Here is a 15,041-nt window from a genome sequence, read left to right as displayed (position 1 = left end):
CTGGTTTGGAATCCCCTAACCTCAGGTAGCCTAGGAGAACCGGACCCTAGATAGACCTGCAGGCTGGGCTGACCTAGTAGAAGAGGCGTGATTCCGCACCAGCTCCAGAACCTTCCCGGTGTTGTTTACGGACCCATCCGTGATCAGGAAGAGGAGCCGTGGGTGACCCTGGTGCAGTGGCTGCCGGAGGACCCATTTGAGAGGGGAGAGCATGTTGGTGCCTCCCATGTCAGCTCGAATTCTCTGGATACAGTCACAAGCCACGGCCAAGTTTTCCTGCAGGAAAGGACCACAGTAGGGCAGACAGGTCCTAGGTGGCATGGTGTCTCTAAGTGCCCCCACCCCCACCCCAAGGTGAACTCTGTTCTCTGGCTCATAGTTCAGCCACACCCCTCTCCACCCAAGGGGAGAATAGTCAGCCACTTGATGTAATTTATCCCCTATCAATGTCTAAAGTGCCACCATTCGCAGACTAATGGTAATAATGTCCTTTCTGGATTCTTCTTCAGAAATATAAGCAGCCCCCAAAAAGGTGGATTTTTGAGCTCTTAACTCCACAGCACAAACAATGTTCCCTGCCTGGTAAGGGAAGCAGGTGACAGGGTGGGAAAACCACAGTTCTGGGCACCATCAGACACAAACATTGAATCTGACTCTGACACCGACACCCGTGGCACTTTGAGAAGAAGCTTGCTTTCCCGGCTTGTGCCTTAGACTCCCTCACTCCTAGGCTGACCTTGTGGTGCTGGACTCCCCAAGTGTTACTGGCACCAGGTAGGTGGTATTGCAGTAGAAGTTGATTCCTTCTGGATGCAATCTCCTATCCCTGGCTCAGGAAGACTCTTCCTATATTCATGCTTGGAGGGGACTTGGAAGGAGTGGTCAGTACTGAGGGTAGGGGCGTGGCTTAGTTGGTCAGTACTGAGGGTAGGGGCATGGCTTAGTTGGTCGGTACTCAAACCAGGTGTGGTGGAGTACATCTTTAATCCTCTCTGGAGGCAGAGGCTAAAGGATGAGTATCTCAAGTTCACCCTCAGTTCTATATAGACAGTTTGAATCAGCCTAGGCTACACAAGACCATATCTTAAAAAAAAAAAAAGATAGCAGTCGTCAATATTGTCAACATCCAGTCTTAAGATGAATGCATGCTTTGAATGCATGCCCAGGAGACAGGCAAAGGTGCATGGGAAATCTATAAGCAAAAATGACTCACTAGAAAAACATGGGGACCATGGAAAGACCAGTCTCCAGGCTCTGTAAATAAATCTCAGTCTGTCTATATTGTGGGTCAGGCAGTCACTAAAATGATGTCATATGTGGAGGTTTACCAGCATGAAAACATGTTCCTGATAGTCTAGCAACGTAGGTTGTGTCACAGTGTGGAAGACCTAATCTCGACCTGAAATATGTGTAGATGCACAGAAGGGGATCAGGAAAAAAGATTTAAAAATTTTTCCTTTTGATTATATATATCTAAAAATTAACAGTCAATGCTCAACAATCTTATTCTTACTTGTTTGAGATAGGGTATCATGTAGCCCAGACTGGCCTTGAACTCACTATGTAGCTGAGGCTGGCCTTGAACTCCTGATCTCCTGGCTTCTATTCTCCTAATGCTGGGATTGTAGACATGTGCCACCACCCCTGGCTCAACGTGTATTTCTCTTTTATTTTAAAAATTCCTTCAGTTGCTTTTAGTAGTAAGTAGCCAATCATGTCCCTCCCTCCCTCCCTCTCTCCTGGCCTCTTCTGTGTCTCCTTTTCCTTCTTCTCAGCTCCCAGTAGAATGGCCCAGGTCTGCTGCCTTTATTCTTAATAGCAGCTAAGCCTCAGCTTTGTAAGTACCCTGCAGTCACCCACAGCCACTTGGCCATTTAACTGTTCTCCTGTCTGTCACCATCCACTTCTGTAACAACCTTGCATGAACCCATGGTCTTCAAGAGATAGAGGCTGTGGTGGGTGGCAGGTCATGGGCTTGACAGATGTGTCCTCTGTCCTCTGTCCCTGCTCTCCATCCTCCATGTCCTCACAGACTCTATTGTAAGGAGCAGAGTATTTCTGAAACCCTCAGTAAGCACAGTTTGCTGCTTCTGCTGTGAGTCAGTATCTGCCTAGGTAGGCAGCATCTCAGCATCCCCAGGATGACCTCAGATGCTAGGCAGCATCTCAGCATCCCCAGGATGACCTCAGATGCTATGCTCTCCCCCTTCCTCTGTTCGACACTGCCCATCACCCACCCAGGCCCAGACTCTCTCTCCTTACCTCATTGTAGATCCGACTGGAAGTAAAGACTGTCCTAAATGTGGATCCAAAACCAACGACATTGAAGAGGCACGCTGGCATGAGGCTCTTGAGGGCCACCAACATGGCCTCCTGCCAGGCAAGAGAGGGATTCTCAGGACTCAGATAGGGGCTCTGTCACTACGTACTAGTGCCAGTATGGAGCCACCTATCTGTCACTCTGTGTGCACCTAGTGCACCTTCTCCATGTATCATAAAGTCTGCCGGTCCCGATTAGACGCTGGCCCTTCAAAGCTATCAGCATATGCCTCTCTTCAGCTACTCTGCAATGGACTTTGAGTTTCATCCCCTCTTGCTGACTTTCAGAGGTGAGGAGAGCAGAGTCTGCCCATTCCTCTCTGCCAAAGCAAACTTGACATTGAAGGGAGATCACATGGTTGATCCAATGGTACCTGGCCCTTCTCCAAGCCCCCTGCATTAGCATCATCCTGCCTTTAACCAGTGATGGAGCCCATGGAGGTCTCTTTGGCTTGGATTTATTAGATGCTAATGATGTATTTCAAGTGTGTTGCCTTCCTAATCACTCCTCAGCAAAGAGGTCCATTGGTATGCCCATTCTACAGACAGGAAGATGGACACCCAGGGTGGGCAAATGATTGGTGGAAGAGCATCCAGTTAGTAAACTCTGCAGCTGGGATTCAATCATGCCTCTTGGCCTTCTGAGTCTGTGAGGTCTCTATCACCTGTAGCTATGCACTACCAGGAGGCCTTGATACAAGTGCTAAAATGAGTTGTGGGGCTGGAGAGGTGTGAGGGTGTTATCTCTGCAAATTCGAGGGCCAGAGTTCAAATCCAAATAAGCTGAGCATGGCTGTGGGTACCTGTCACCCTAGCATCGGTGAGTGGAGAGAGGTGGACCATGAGAACTGGCTGTCTTGATAGCCTAGCTGAAAAGGGGAACTTCCAGTTCAGGGGGAGATGCTGTGTTAAAGGTATAAGTAGAGAATGATGGAGAAAGGCACCCAGGATCCTGCTCTGGTCTCTACATGCATGAGTATAGGTGCATGAATGTTGCATTTTCACATATATGCAACACACACACACACACACACACACACACACACACACACACACACGAGAAAGAAAGCGGGGGAAATCAATGATGTTCTGTATGGTGGTTGCATGCCCCAAATCTCAGCACTGGGGAGTTGATGGCAGGGGAATTACTAGCTCATATCCAGGTGGGGCTATGTAGAGACTTTTAGGCCAGCCTGGGCTACGTATCTCAAATCTATACAGAAAACACAGAAAGGAAGCTGGCAAACAAGGAAGGAAAGCTATGGAGGTGGTGGGCACGCAAAGTCACAGTGATGACGACCAGTGCAGCAATCAGTGCCCAGAAGCTTCGATGTGCTCGCCATAGTATTAAGTACCTTCAATGAACATTCACATTCAATTGCTATAGCATGAATTATAGCACAGTGGAGCATTGACACCCAGAGAAATTAAGTCTGTCTGAGTGGAAACCCCGCCTTCCCAGAACCTCAGCCTGGCACAGAGGAAACATTAAGTGGTTGCCGTTGCCAGCCCAAGGACTCTCTATTAGCACTAATGTGTCTGTCTTGGAGAGAAGGGGATGGGGGCTCAGGAAAGCTGAGGCACTGTTCTGGGTCATCAAACCTGGATGTCTGAGCTTGGCTTTCATGAAGACAGCTCTGGGTCTGGCTGGATGGCACCGGATGCCAATCTCTAGGGCCTACATGGTGGAAGGAGAGAACTGAACCTTGCAAGTTGTCCTCTGACTTCCATACACACTCCAGAATGACCACAAAATAGGTAAAATAGAATAAAAAGAACTCCCCAGTACATATCTTTATTTGTGTTGGCTATGCTACAGTACAGAGGCAGAGATGAAAGGTTGCCCTTTAACCTCCATATGGTGTATCCATACTCCCTGTCTCCTGGCATCTCAGCACCGTTTCATGGAAGCAGACCATAATACTCCAGAATATAGACTAGTTCCAGCAGTCGCCATGCCACACAGACACTACAGCCCTGTAGCTCCGCTTCTCGTCTGTCTCCCTCTGCAAACACCCACATTAAATGCTTCCACTAATATCCTATGGCCTCTCTGCACTGCCTGTGTCAATACATTTTGTGTCTCTACAGAGGCAGTCAATATCTGCTTTTTTTTTTATTAGCCACTAATGTATATTCCTGCTGGCAGGAGACTCTGCTGATCCGTACAGATTGTCTCCACTCGCACCTATTACAATCTGAAAGCCCTGCTTTTGGCAGCAAGCGGTGGCTGAAGAATGGGACCAGCTGCCGGAAATTAAATTGCCTGGCCTTTCCCCTTTGGCGTGGGTTGTTTGCATTTGGACTCCTTCCCTCCCCCCTAAGACTTGCTTTCCCCCAAACTTCTACCCAATGGGCCATAAGGAATGACTCAAACATCCCGTGCCCAACCAGTTTTATCCTTGGCAAGGTTTTCCCCGAGTCATTTCTGTGCCTTTCTCTGACAGGGTCATGCTTAGCCAAATGGATTGCACCAGCATCGAGATGTTTGTGAAAGGGATGACCTTGAGCCCAGTGAGTGGAGCTAGGAAAAAGCAAGGGGGTGACAACAGAGGGAAAGGGGTCGAAGGCATGAGCGCTCAGGGTGGAGCAGGGCTGCAATTCACAAAGGGGCTTTTCTGCTCCTAAAAAATTTAATTTTAATGATAATAACTTCCTGGAGTGCTTGCATGAGGGGGACACAGAGACACAGTCCAGGCTTAGCAGGGATGGGGGTGGGGGTGTTGGGAAACAGATAGGATCAGTTATTGATGTCTACCTGGGCTAAGGAGAAAGAAGCGGAGGGCCATGTGACATACATCACGTGACATGCATTTGCCCTCCCTGAATTAATCCCTTTCTTCTCACTTCATAGAAAAGATGAATGAAGTCCAGCATTGAGAATCGGTTTGTCCAAAGTCACATAGCAATTGTGACAGAATCGATTCTGGACCCTGGAATTGCTCCTTCAACAATGGCGTGCAGCAGAAATGACATACTCAAACAAGAGAGCTTTGTAAAACCAGACGGCATGTCTTGCTCCTCACAGGCAATGCATATGAACTGAGCAGAGGTCTGGAAGCCTCCCACCTCTCCCCTCCCCCCCCCCCCCAGCCCTGTGATCCTGGGAAAAGCATTTCACCTCTTAAGGACTCAATTTCCTCAGCCCAGAAATGAGGGACAGGATATGAGATGCTCTCCCAAACTGTTTTAGGTTTATAATGCTAGGACATTCTTAGATGACCAAGAGGATGTCTCAGTGTGGCTGCAGAACAGGATCCAGAGAGCTGCAGGATCTGGAAGTACACAGCCGCACTCCAGCACCCTGGACAGCTCCCCTTCCACTTCTAGTAGCCCACAGGGAAGGAGGAGAAGGTAGCCGCCCACCAGTCTCATCCATATGTGTCAAGATGCTTTCAGAAGAATATTGGCTTTCATCTATGATGTCTCTGCCATTATTCACGACTGGGAGAGACTAAAAGGATAGCTGGTCTCACTGATTCCACCCCAAACCCCGCCCCCTTGCTGAGTCTGTTGCTCTGGAAACATGAGCTTGCCCCATGGGTAAAATAAAGGAACAGGAAAGCCTCAGGTGACAGGAGAGCCCATTCTTTTCTTGCCTCCCCTCCCCCAATTCTTCTCAGCTACAATCTATTACTCAGTCCAATAAATAGAATGAGGAGTTTTATGTAGAAGTACAGAGATAGACTGCATGGGGACTGATGAGGACGAGTCGGTCCTCTCTCTTAATGAGTTCATAACTCCAGATAGGGAGACCTGTAGAAGTCACAATAAAAGGGAACACTGTATAATTCCATAACAATATTAGTGATTTCCTGACAGGGAAGAAGGGTTTCATGGGCTTCATGGTGGGTGAGGAGGGCTCTACCATTCTTCTGCATTTTTAAAATTTTATTTTATTATGTATATAAATTTTTGTGGAGCTTCTGATGCAGGGAGAACAGACCAAACTCCCAGGCCTTCTGACCGGCTATCAAGTCGGTATGCTACACTAGACTGTGAACTTTGTGAGTGTATTGAATATGTTGGTATCTTGGTTTGTTTTTTGTTTTTGTCTTCCTTTTTTCTTTTTCTAAGATGGCTGCATGTAGGGCTCTGCCCACCATTAGTTGTTTGGGAAAAAGAATAACTAAATTAAAAATTTTTTTATGTGTGTATGTATGTATGTATAATATGTGTGTGTGAATCTGTGTGTGTATGTATGTATGTGTGTGTGAATCTCTGTGTGTATGTGTATGCATGTAGGTATGTATGTATGTGTGGTCTGTGTGTATGTGTGTATGTATATGTGTGTGTGTATTTCTGTATGTATGTGTCTGTGGATGTATGTATATATGTGCATATCTGTGTGTATGTATGTATGTGTATATGTATTTATGTGTGTGTGGTACGTGTGTATATATATATGTATGTGTACATCTGTGTGTGTATGCATATATGTATGTGTGTGTGGTCTGTGTGGATGTGTGTATGTATGTGTGTGTGTATGTGTGTGGATATGTGTGAGAATCTGTGTGTGTATGTATATGTGTGTGGTCTGTGTGAATGTATGTGTGTGTATATGTATGTATGTGTGTGTAGTCTGTGTGTATGTGTGTATGTATGTGTATGTGATGTGTGTGTATGTGTGTATGCACATGTGTACAAACACCTGTAAAAGGCAGATGACAACCTTGGGCGCTGTTCTCAGGCACTCCCGATCTTATTTTTTGAGACAAGGTCTATCATTGAACTGGAGATGGCTTGCTAGTCTGACTGGTCGCACAGGTCCACTCGTCTCTGCCTCCCAATGCAGAGATTACAAATGAGCACCACCACACCTGGAAATTATTTTTTAGACATGAATTTTGGGAATCTAATTCATGTCCTTGCAAGCACAGACTTAGCTATCTACCCAGAGCAAGCCTAATCTTTTCTATTGAGTTCTATTAATATGTGGCAGAGGCTACATCTAGTGACTCTATGATGTCAGACGAGAGAACAGCCAGGCAGCTGCTGGCTTGATTGCAGATTATGTGTGACCTTGGGTAGGTTACTACAACTCTCAAGAACCATTTCCTCATGTGGAAACAGTGACAATAGGAATGATCACTTAGGATAATTGGATTAAACACCAAGCGGCACTTTAAGGGTCCAGCGTGGTATTCTGCATGTTCTAGGCCCACAGCACATGGATGACCCCCAGCCCCCGTGTTCCTCCCCACCCAGAACCTAGGAGAGTGCTTCATCCAGCACAGGTTTGCAGCACAAGTTTGCAGAGAGTGAAGGACCTCACGCCTTGTAAATACACAGCCTCTCTGCCTCTGCTCTCATCACTTCAAGGGGTTTATTTTGGGAGCAAATTGAGTTTAGGTGTCTCTGCTTAAACTGATTTTGAACAAGTGGCCTTTGGAACAGACAGTCCTCTGGAAGCCAGGCAGAGGAAAGCATGGCTGAGGTACTTAAGCCCTGGCTCCTGGGGGCAGAGTCCCACACACAGTACCTTGATGCACTGGATACTGGTCTTGCTCATGCTACTGCTCCTGTCGATGAGGAAGATAAACTCCCCGTGGGTCTTCCTCGGGTTGGGCTGCACAGACTGCAGGTCAGGACAGAAGTTGAGCATGATGACTGAGTGGTGGGGAATGTCTTTGTGGAGACGCTTCCGGATGACTTCTGTCTGGAGGAGAAGGGAACACTCTCGGATTTGGTGTAATATAACTGTTTCCTCCTAACAAGAACATTTCTTTCTATGGGAGGGAGGCTCTTCAAGACTCAGGAAGGAAATTAAGTTCACAAGGTTTGGGAAGTCAACACAAGTCACAAGTCTCAGGGGGCTCCTGAAACCTACAGGACTCACAAGGCCTCTGCCTGGGGGTTTTGGAAGCAGCATTAACTGCTGGGGAGAGATTCTTCAACATGCCCAAGTTGTATAGGGAGCTCCCGGGATGCAGCTTGTGTGAGTCATTGTACATGCTCAGCTGGGCTATTCAGTGAGGCAGCTTGCCTTTAAGTCAATCATGCTCCTGTAAGTAACCCCAAACTCAGTAGTTTACTAGTTGACACTTGAGTTTAAATTATTTCTTTAGTTCATTGTTGGTGACATATCTAGGGTGCACAGACATTTATTCACTTTACTCTGGCAAAAGTCATACAACACTTGGGTAATTAAAGATTCCTGGGACTCATGTTAGCCCTTGAAACCCCATCACTCACCAACACCAAGCACTCACCAAGCTAGATCCAACTTACACTCTGTGCCAAAAGCTTCCAGGCTGGCTCTCCCTGGCTCCCATGGTTACTAGAGGGTCACAGGTTGTGACAGTAAGCACAGCTTTGCACGTTTCTGAGTTTGAACCCCAACTCTGATGCCATCCAACTGTGTGGTATCATTTAAGTGCTTTTGCTGGGTGTCCCCTCACATGTACCTCTTGCAGTGGTTGTGAGGATGATCTATATTAGGGCATAAGAGGGGGAACCCGCTAACTGAATAATGATCTTTCAAGCTCACACTGGATGTTATCCCATCTCTGGCTCACCTTGGTTGAGAGCTTGGTTTCCCCTGCTTACTAGATCTTTCCCACTGATAAACTCCTCCTTCTCTTTCACATTTTTTTTTTAATGTTTGGATGGCCTGCCCCACCCTTCCAGGATATACTTGCTTAATTTCCTTATCCATGAAATGAGGACACATATGCACACCTTGTGGAATCGCCATGTGAATGGACCACCACAGCTGTGACTCTGGCATCCTGGCTGATTGAATGCCATTGCTGTTGCCATGGCTGCCGTGGCCGCCGTGGGGGATTCAGGTACCTCGCATGCTGAATACAGCGTATGCTGTGCTTTTATCCAGCACACTAGCTACTGCACTGCCCCTCAGCTTCTTGCATCTCCACGGATTCCCATGATGCTCAGTGAGGAGACAGATCAGTACAGGAGGCACAGGAGCTTCCATCCGTCTGTTTTATTTTATCTTTGTATATGCATGTTTCCGTGTGTGTGTGTGTGTGTGTGTGTGTGTGTGTGTGTGTGTGTGAAAGTGAAGGCCAGAGGTTAGCTTTGGGTGTCTTCCGCAATTGCCCTCCACCTTAGTTTTTGAGATATCTTAGCTGGATATCACCAGGTTGACAGGTAATAGCCTATCATTCATTCATACATACATACACACATACACACACACACACACACACACACACACACACACACACACACACACATACGCATTCCCATACCTATCAGATACATACATACACACATGCGTGCATATATATGCTCTAAGCTGTACTTTATGAAGCCCTGGGAGCCTGTCCACAACTCTGCTCTGAATGTTTCAGCCCATCCTGCTATTCTGCTCACACTTCCGGCACCTGTGTTCTCTCTGCCCACGCTTCTCCCCGGGAGACTTCTGCTGCCCAGATCTTGTTCTCAGATGGGCATTTGCCTGGCACCCAGCTAAAGAGCACCTGCCATCACCCGGTCCTATTTCTCCTATGGTACCAACCCCTCTCCCAGCCAATCTTGTTCACTTTTTGGTCTTCCTGTTCTAGGAGATAAAGCCCTTGAGGCAAGGAATGTATCCTTTCCAGGGCTGTTCCTCTAGTACTGGGAAAGAGCCTGATGTCTGTTGGGCAATTAGTGTTTGTTGAATGAATAAAGGAAACACTGGATCGCTCGCCCTCCCTCCCTCCCTCCCTCCCTCCCTCCCTCCCTCCTTCCCTCCTTCCCTCTCTCCCTCCCCCTCCTTCTCTCCCTACCCCACGCTGTGTGTTTGCCTTGTCTGCTGCTGACCTCTGTGTGCATCAGTTTGGTTAGTTTGTTTCAGTCTCTGTCTCTCTTTAGACCTCCACCTCCCCCACACCATGTTCTGCCCTTTCTTTGCTAAACAAGCTATGGGCAGCTCATCCTTTCTGGGTGATGCTCACCGTCTGATGCCCTGATGCCCTGACCTGACTTCTTTTTCACCTGTGGATGCTTCGCTCCCTCCCACTCAGGGCCAAAAGGCCACTGCCCAGCTTGGCTTTTTTGAATGACAGAGCCCGAAGCAGATCCAGCCACTTCCTTCTGTCAGCTGTTAAGAACTTCTTTCAGCAACCTGATTTTGCCTTTTAGGGGGACAAGTGGGTGCTTGGCTCCAGATTCCCACAGGGCTCCTCAAGCAGCTATTATCCAATTACAATGAACTCATCAATTCAGAGCAGCTGCCTCTTGATCACGGTGGTCCTTCTCAGAAATCGTGAGAATACGGGCTATTTGCATAACTAACCCAAGGTGGCAAACTAATTCTCATTTGCCACAGTGGTCCCAGAGCTAATTGATTTAGGGTCTGGCAGCTAGGACAACCATCTCCAGGCCTTGGGGGTGGGGGTGGGGCTTATCTTCTCCACACCATCATTTGTTCTGGGAACTTGATGGCACCTCTGGCATGCCATGCCTGTCCACATCCTTGAAACCTAGCTCAGTTCCCAATTCTAGCAAATTCTTCTGGAAGACAAGTGTCTTGCCTTCTCTTCTTCTCTTCTCTTCTCTTCTCTTCTCCTCTCTTCCCCTTTCTGTCTCTGTCTGTCTGTCTGTCTGTCTGTCTCTTAGCTTAATGACAACACCAAGTCCCCTATATCTCCGCCAGCAGGGATTTCCACTGGGGTCCCACAGTGGGGTTAACGCAAGCAATCAGGTCTCCTCCATTTTCCTGTCCACTTCCCTTCTCAGTCCCCTGTACCATCGAGGGCAGCAGGGAGGCGAGAAACAGTTAAGCACAGTTGCACCACACCCGTCCCAGCTTTAACTCTAGAGGTAACACTGGGCACTAGACCTCAGACACCTCATCAGCAAATGAATCGGTAGAAAGAGAAGTGCCATCGTGGTATTCAGGGTATGCACCATGTGTGGAGGGGAGATCACTGGGGGCTCAATGTGTGGTGTGGGTTGGGCACTGTCCTGCCCTCCTGCAGCCAGAGAGTGCCCTCCCTCACCCTTCTGTGCTGCGCTTGGGGAAGGTGTGTGTGTGTGGGAAAACCTTTCATTCGCTTTTCTGGCTCTTCCCTTATTCATTTTGTAGGAGACACCCACATGTAGGGAGGACCGCAGATGGTGGCAGAACAAGGAGCTTACTTAGCAGAGGAAGGGACTGTAGGGACAGAGTGACCTGGAGAAATAAGGTCAAGGTGGCATCTGTAGTTAGCGGCAAGCGCCACAGGGCTAAGGGATGGCGGGGGTGGGGTGGGGGGGTGGGGGGGAGGGTACCAGGAAAAGCCAACCCAGCAGGGGAACAAGCTGGGGTGGCTGCTGCATCAAATCTACTCCCTCCCCCATGTGGTGTCCGGGACCCCAGAAGGAAACACCACTCACTCCTTCTCCAGGTTTGGCCACCCACCTAGGATGTGACCTCAGGGGAGTCATGTCCCCCACTTTGGGCTAAGTGCCCTCAGTGTTTCAGTGAGACCAAGTTCCCAGTGCCACCCAGCTCTGCCACCTGTGGCTCACCTTCCGCTCGGCGCTGTTGTCCTTCTTTGTCCCCCGAATGAAATCTGCTTTTCCCTTTAGGTGCTGGTCATATTCCCCCAGGGTCATGTCCCCTTTCTCCACCAGGACATGTGGCATGTGGGGCTCTGCAGAGATGAGATCTGCTCAGCACTTGCCTGGGTGTGAGGGGCATAGCAGGGGCTGTAGGCTAGGGGCAATTTCTTCATGGGTGGGAGTGGGTTTCTAATTGGAGAAGAGGGTGACATCCTTGAACGTGAAGCAGCAGGGGTCAGGGGATGGGCTCCTTAGCAGAGAAGGCCTCGCACCACCTTCTTTCCACAGGCCTCAGTTTACCCCTATGTAATGGGTACATTATGAAAATAGACTGGGGCTGAGCCAAATGCCTGGGGAATCTTTTCAGGGCCAGACGTTTTGTGAGTTTTTGAGGAGGCAACAGATGACTCCCCGAGGGCGAATTGTTACGAAGCTTCACAGCACCTACTTCTCAGGCAGCCTAGGGGTTGGAGGTCTCCCAGGCAGATGACACCTGGGGCTAGGAATTGGACTCTGCCAAATAGATACGATTTCCCTGGGGGGCAAGTCTCTGGTCCCTTCCCCCCCCCATCTCCCACATGCCCCCAACTCTTCCACTGACTAGACATCTTCCACAAGGGCAACAGTACCCCACGTGGGATGCCATACCACTGGGGTGGAGAAGGATCTCCACTGGCCGGTCAAAGGTATGTTTTTTGGCTAAGGTGATGATGATGGTCTTAGCCGAGTGTGCGGATGGGGCGGCGTCTGCTCGGATTTCATGAGTGGGACTCTCCACCCCTGAGTGGCACAAAAGACAGGAGAGAGGAGGAACAGATTTAGGAGCATGAGAGAGAAAGGAGCTCAGAGCCAGGGGCGGGGGGCGGGGCATGAGACTTGGGCTGGGAATGATTGACAGAACAGCCCTAACATGGACTTCTGCGTTGATGTGTGAGCATGCTACCCTCCTCAGCTCCCTTCAGTGTAGACTGTGTTGAAGATGGTGCCCGGTGGTCCTTCCTTTCCTGACTATAAGATGTAGCAGGGATCAGGGAGGGATGCTTGCTCTTGGGGCACCCCGAATGCTAGTAAGCAATAAGAAAGAGCTCAGGGCTCTGCGGGTGGACATCTTTTGTGTGGGTGCTCTTTAGTGGCGTCTTGCGTTGCAATAAACTCTCACTTGATAAGAAACCATGCCTGGCACCCTTGGAAAACCCAAGCCAAACCATCCAAACACAGTTCTCCACCCTCCCTGTTTGCATGTTAGAAATACCCAGAGAATTTTATAACGTCCCATAAGCAGGATGCACCCTAGACTCTTTGGGGTGGTAGCTAGGCTGCAGGGAGGGGTTTGGATATTTCCCAGGTGAGAACCAGAGCTCAACTTTATAGCCATGGCTTTCTGAAGAAGGCTGATCTACCTATCACTCTCCAGAAGGTATTTTCCCAGGGAAGTCACAGGGTGGAGCTGGGTTAAGCTGTCCTGGGGAGAGGTTTATCTTGGGACATCTTGCCCAGCCAGCTGAGTGGTTCAGCTAGACTTCTGACTTCTATCTGGGTTAGGTGGTCTTTGTGGGCTCTACCCCTCCCCCATCTTTCAGGTGACTTTGGGCCTGAAGCCATGTCTCTCCTGGTTCTCTCTCTCTCTCTCTCTCTCTCTCTCTCTCTCTCTCTCTCTCTCACCTGCGAGCAGACATGGCCCACGAATTTCCAGCTGAAATTTGAATTCATATTCCATTGGGTTGGTCACCTTTGTGTCCAGGAGAGTGGCCAGACACAGCTTGTTATAGGAGTCCTTGGTCTGGGTGCCGAAGCAGTGTGGGTCTTTGCTAGAAAGGTATGGAGAGGGAGGAGGGGGAGGAAGAGGAAGCCCAGACAGAGGCAGGCAGCATGAGAAGACTACAACTTTCAAACAGCTCTGCCTCCTCCCATCCCAGGGCCTCTGTCATCTCATCATCCAGAGAGGGCCCAGATACAGAAAGAAGCTATAACTACCTCTGAGGAGTACCTGGGATGGGTCAAGAGGCAGGCATGGGTTCACATCCAGTGTCTCAACCCTCGACATTCTCACCATAGACCCAAGAGGAAGATACAAGTGCCCAATGTCCCCCCTTGAGGAACTGAGGCCCAGTGGGCGGAGGCAGGTGGCTGACGCTAGGCTAGGGCTAGAATCTGGCAGAGCTGGCAGTTGGCCTGGTTTGCCTGGTTCTGGCATGAATGACTTATAGTGTTACACTGCCTTGTGTCAGTGGTCTGTCACACACACCTCAGTGACCTCCATACTGGTTTTCACCCATTCTGCCTGCATGGCTGTCACTTAGGGAGTTCTTGGCTGTTAACTCTATGCCAGATAGGGCCACCCATGAGCACGGGCTCACTTCCCCCCTACACTCAAAAACACCACCGCTAACATACTTGCTGACTCCTAACATACTTGCTGGATCTGCGCTGGCTGCATAAGAAACACTTCTTTGGGTTCCTGGATAATTGGCCCGTGATGAGCATAGTCAAACTGCTTTCCTGGTCTGTAGTCCAGCTCCCACTTTCCTGGCAGTGAATAGGAATCCTCTCCTTCCTATGGCCCAGCGAACAGTGTATCAGCTGGATTTCTAATTTTCCTTGGGTCAGATTTGGGCAGCTGAGAGGATCATGGGGGGAGGGGTGATATAGATTCTCAAGAACAGAGCTGTCACCTCTGCCAGCTGGAATGAGGGGCTAGTTCCCCAGGGCTCTCTGGTCTATTACCGTTCAGAATGTCCCAGTGAGGTTCTGCCTTTTAGGCCCACACTGTAGCCCCATGGGCAGTGCAGCACGTGGGCTGGCAATAGCTGCCCATCCCAGCTTTGCCACCTGCTTTTGGGTGGCATTTCCATAGTTTCCCCAGCAGCAGAGTATTTGTATAGCAAGTGTAAGCTCCATCCCCAGCAGCTCAAGAGGAAGAGGGGGAGGAAGATGTGGAAGAGGGGAGGAGGGAGGACAAAGGAGAAAGGATGAGGGGGAAGAAAAGAGGAGAAAAGAGGAAGGGGGAAAAGAGGATGAAGAAGAGGAGGAAGAAGAAGAGGAGGAAGAGGAGGAGGGGAAGAGGAGGAGAAAGGGGGAGGAGGGAGAAAAAAGGAGAAAGGATGAGGAAGAAGAGAAAAGGAGGACAAAGGAGGAGGAAGGGAAAGAGGAGGAGGAAGAAGGGGGAAGGGGAAGATGAAGAAGAGGAGGGGGAAGAGAAGGAGGAAGAAGAGGAGGGGGAAGGAGGA

The 15,041-nt window shown here is 49.2% G+C and overlaps 1 protein-coding gene across 1 annotated transcript in view; it reads right to left on the bottom strand.

Moving 5' to 3' along the window:
- The window catches only part of Vwa5b1 (von Willebrand factor A domain containing 5B1), a 62,715-nt gene that overhangs the window by 21,227 nt on the left and 26,447 nt on the right, over positions 1-15,041 (bottom strand). Inside the window, exons 5-10 of the mRNA XM_076933890.1 lie at positions 13,477-13,622; positions 12,463-12,594; positions 11,782-11,906; positions 7,802-7,978; positions 2,263-2,373; positions 74-276 (exon numbers count right to left, since the gene is read on the bottom strand). Coding sequence (XP_076790005.1) covers positions 74-276; positions 2,263-2,373; positions 7,802-7,978; positions 11,782-11,906; positions 12,463-12,594; positions 13,477-13,622 — 894 coding nt within the window. The remainder of the gene's footprint in view (positions 1-73; positions 277-2,262; positions 2,374-7,801; positions 7,979-11,781; positions 11,907-12,462; positions 12,595-13,476; positions 13,623-15,041) is intronic.

This window comes from Arvicanthis niloticus, chromosome 5 (genome assembly GCF_011762505.2).
Source record: "Arvicanthis niloticus isolate mArvNil1 chromosome 5, mArvNil1.pat.X, whole genome shotgun sequence".
Classification (NCBI taxonomy): Eukaryota; Metazoa; Chordata; class Mammalia; order Rodentia; family Muridae; genus Arvicanthis; species Arvicanthis niloticus.
This window is presented reverse-complemented; position numbering and strand designations above follow the sequence as displayed.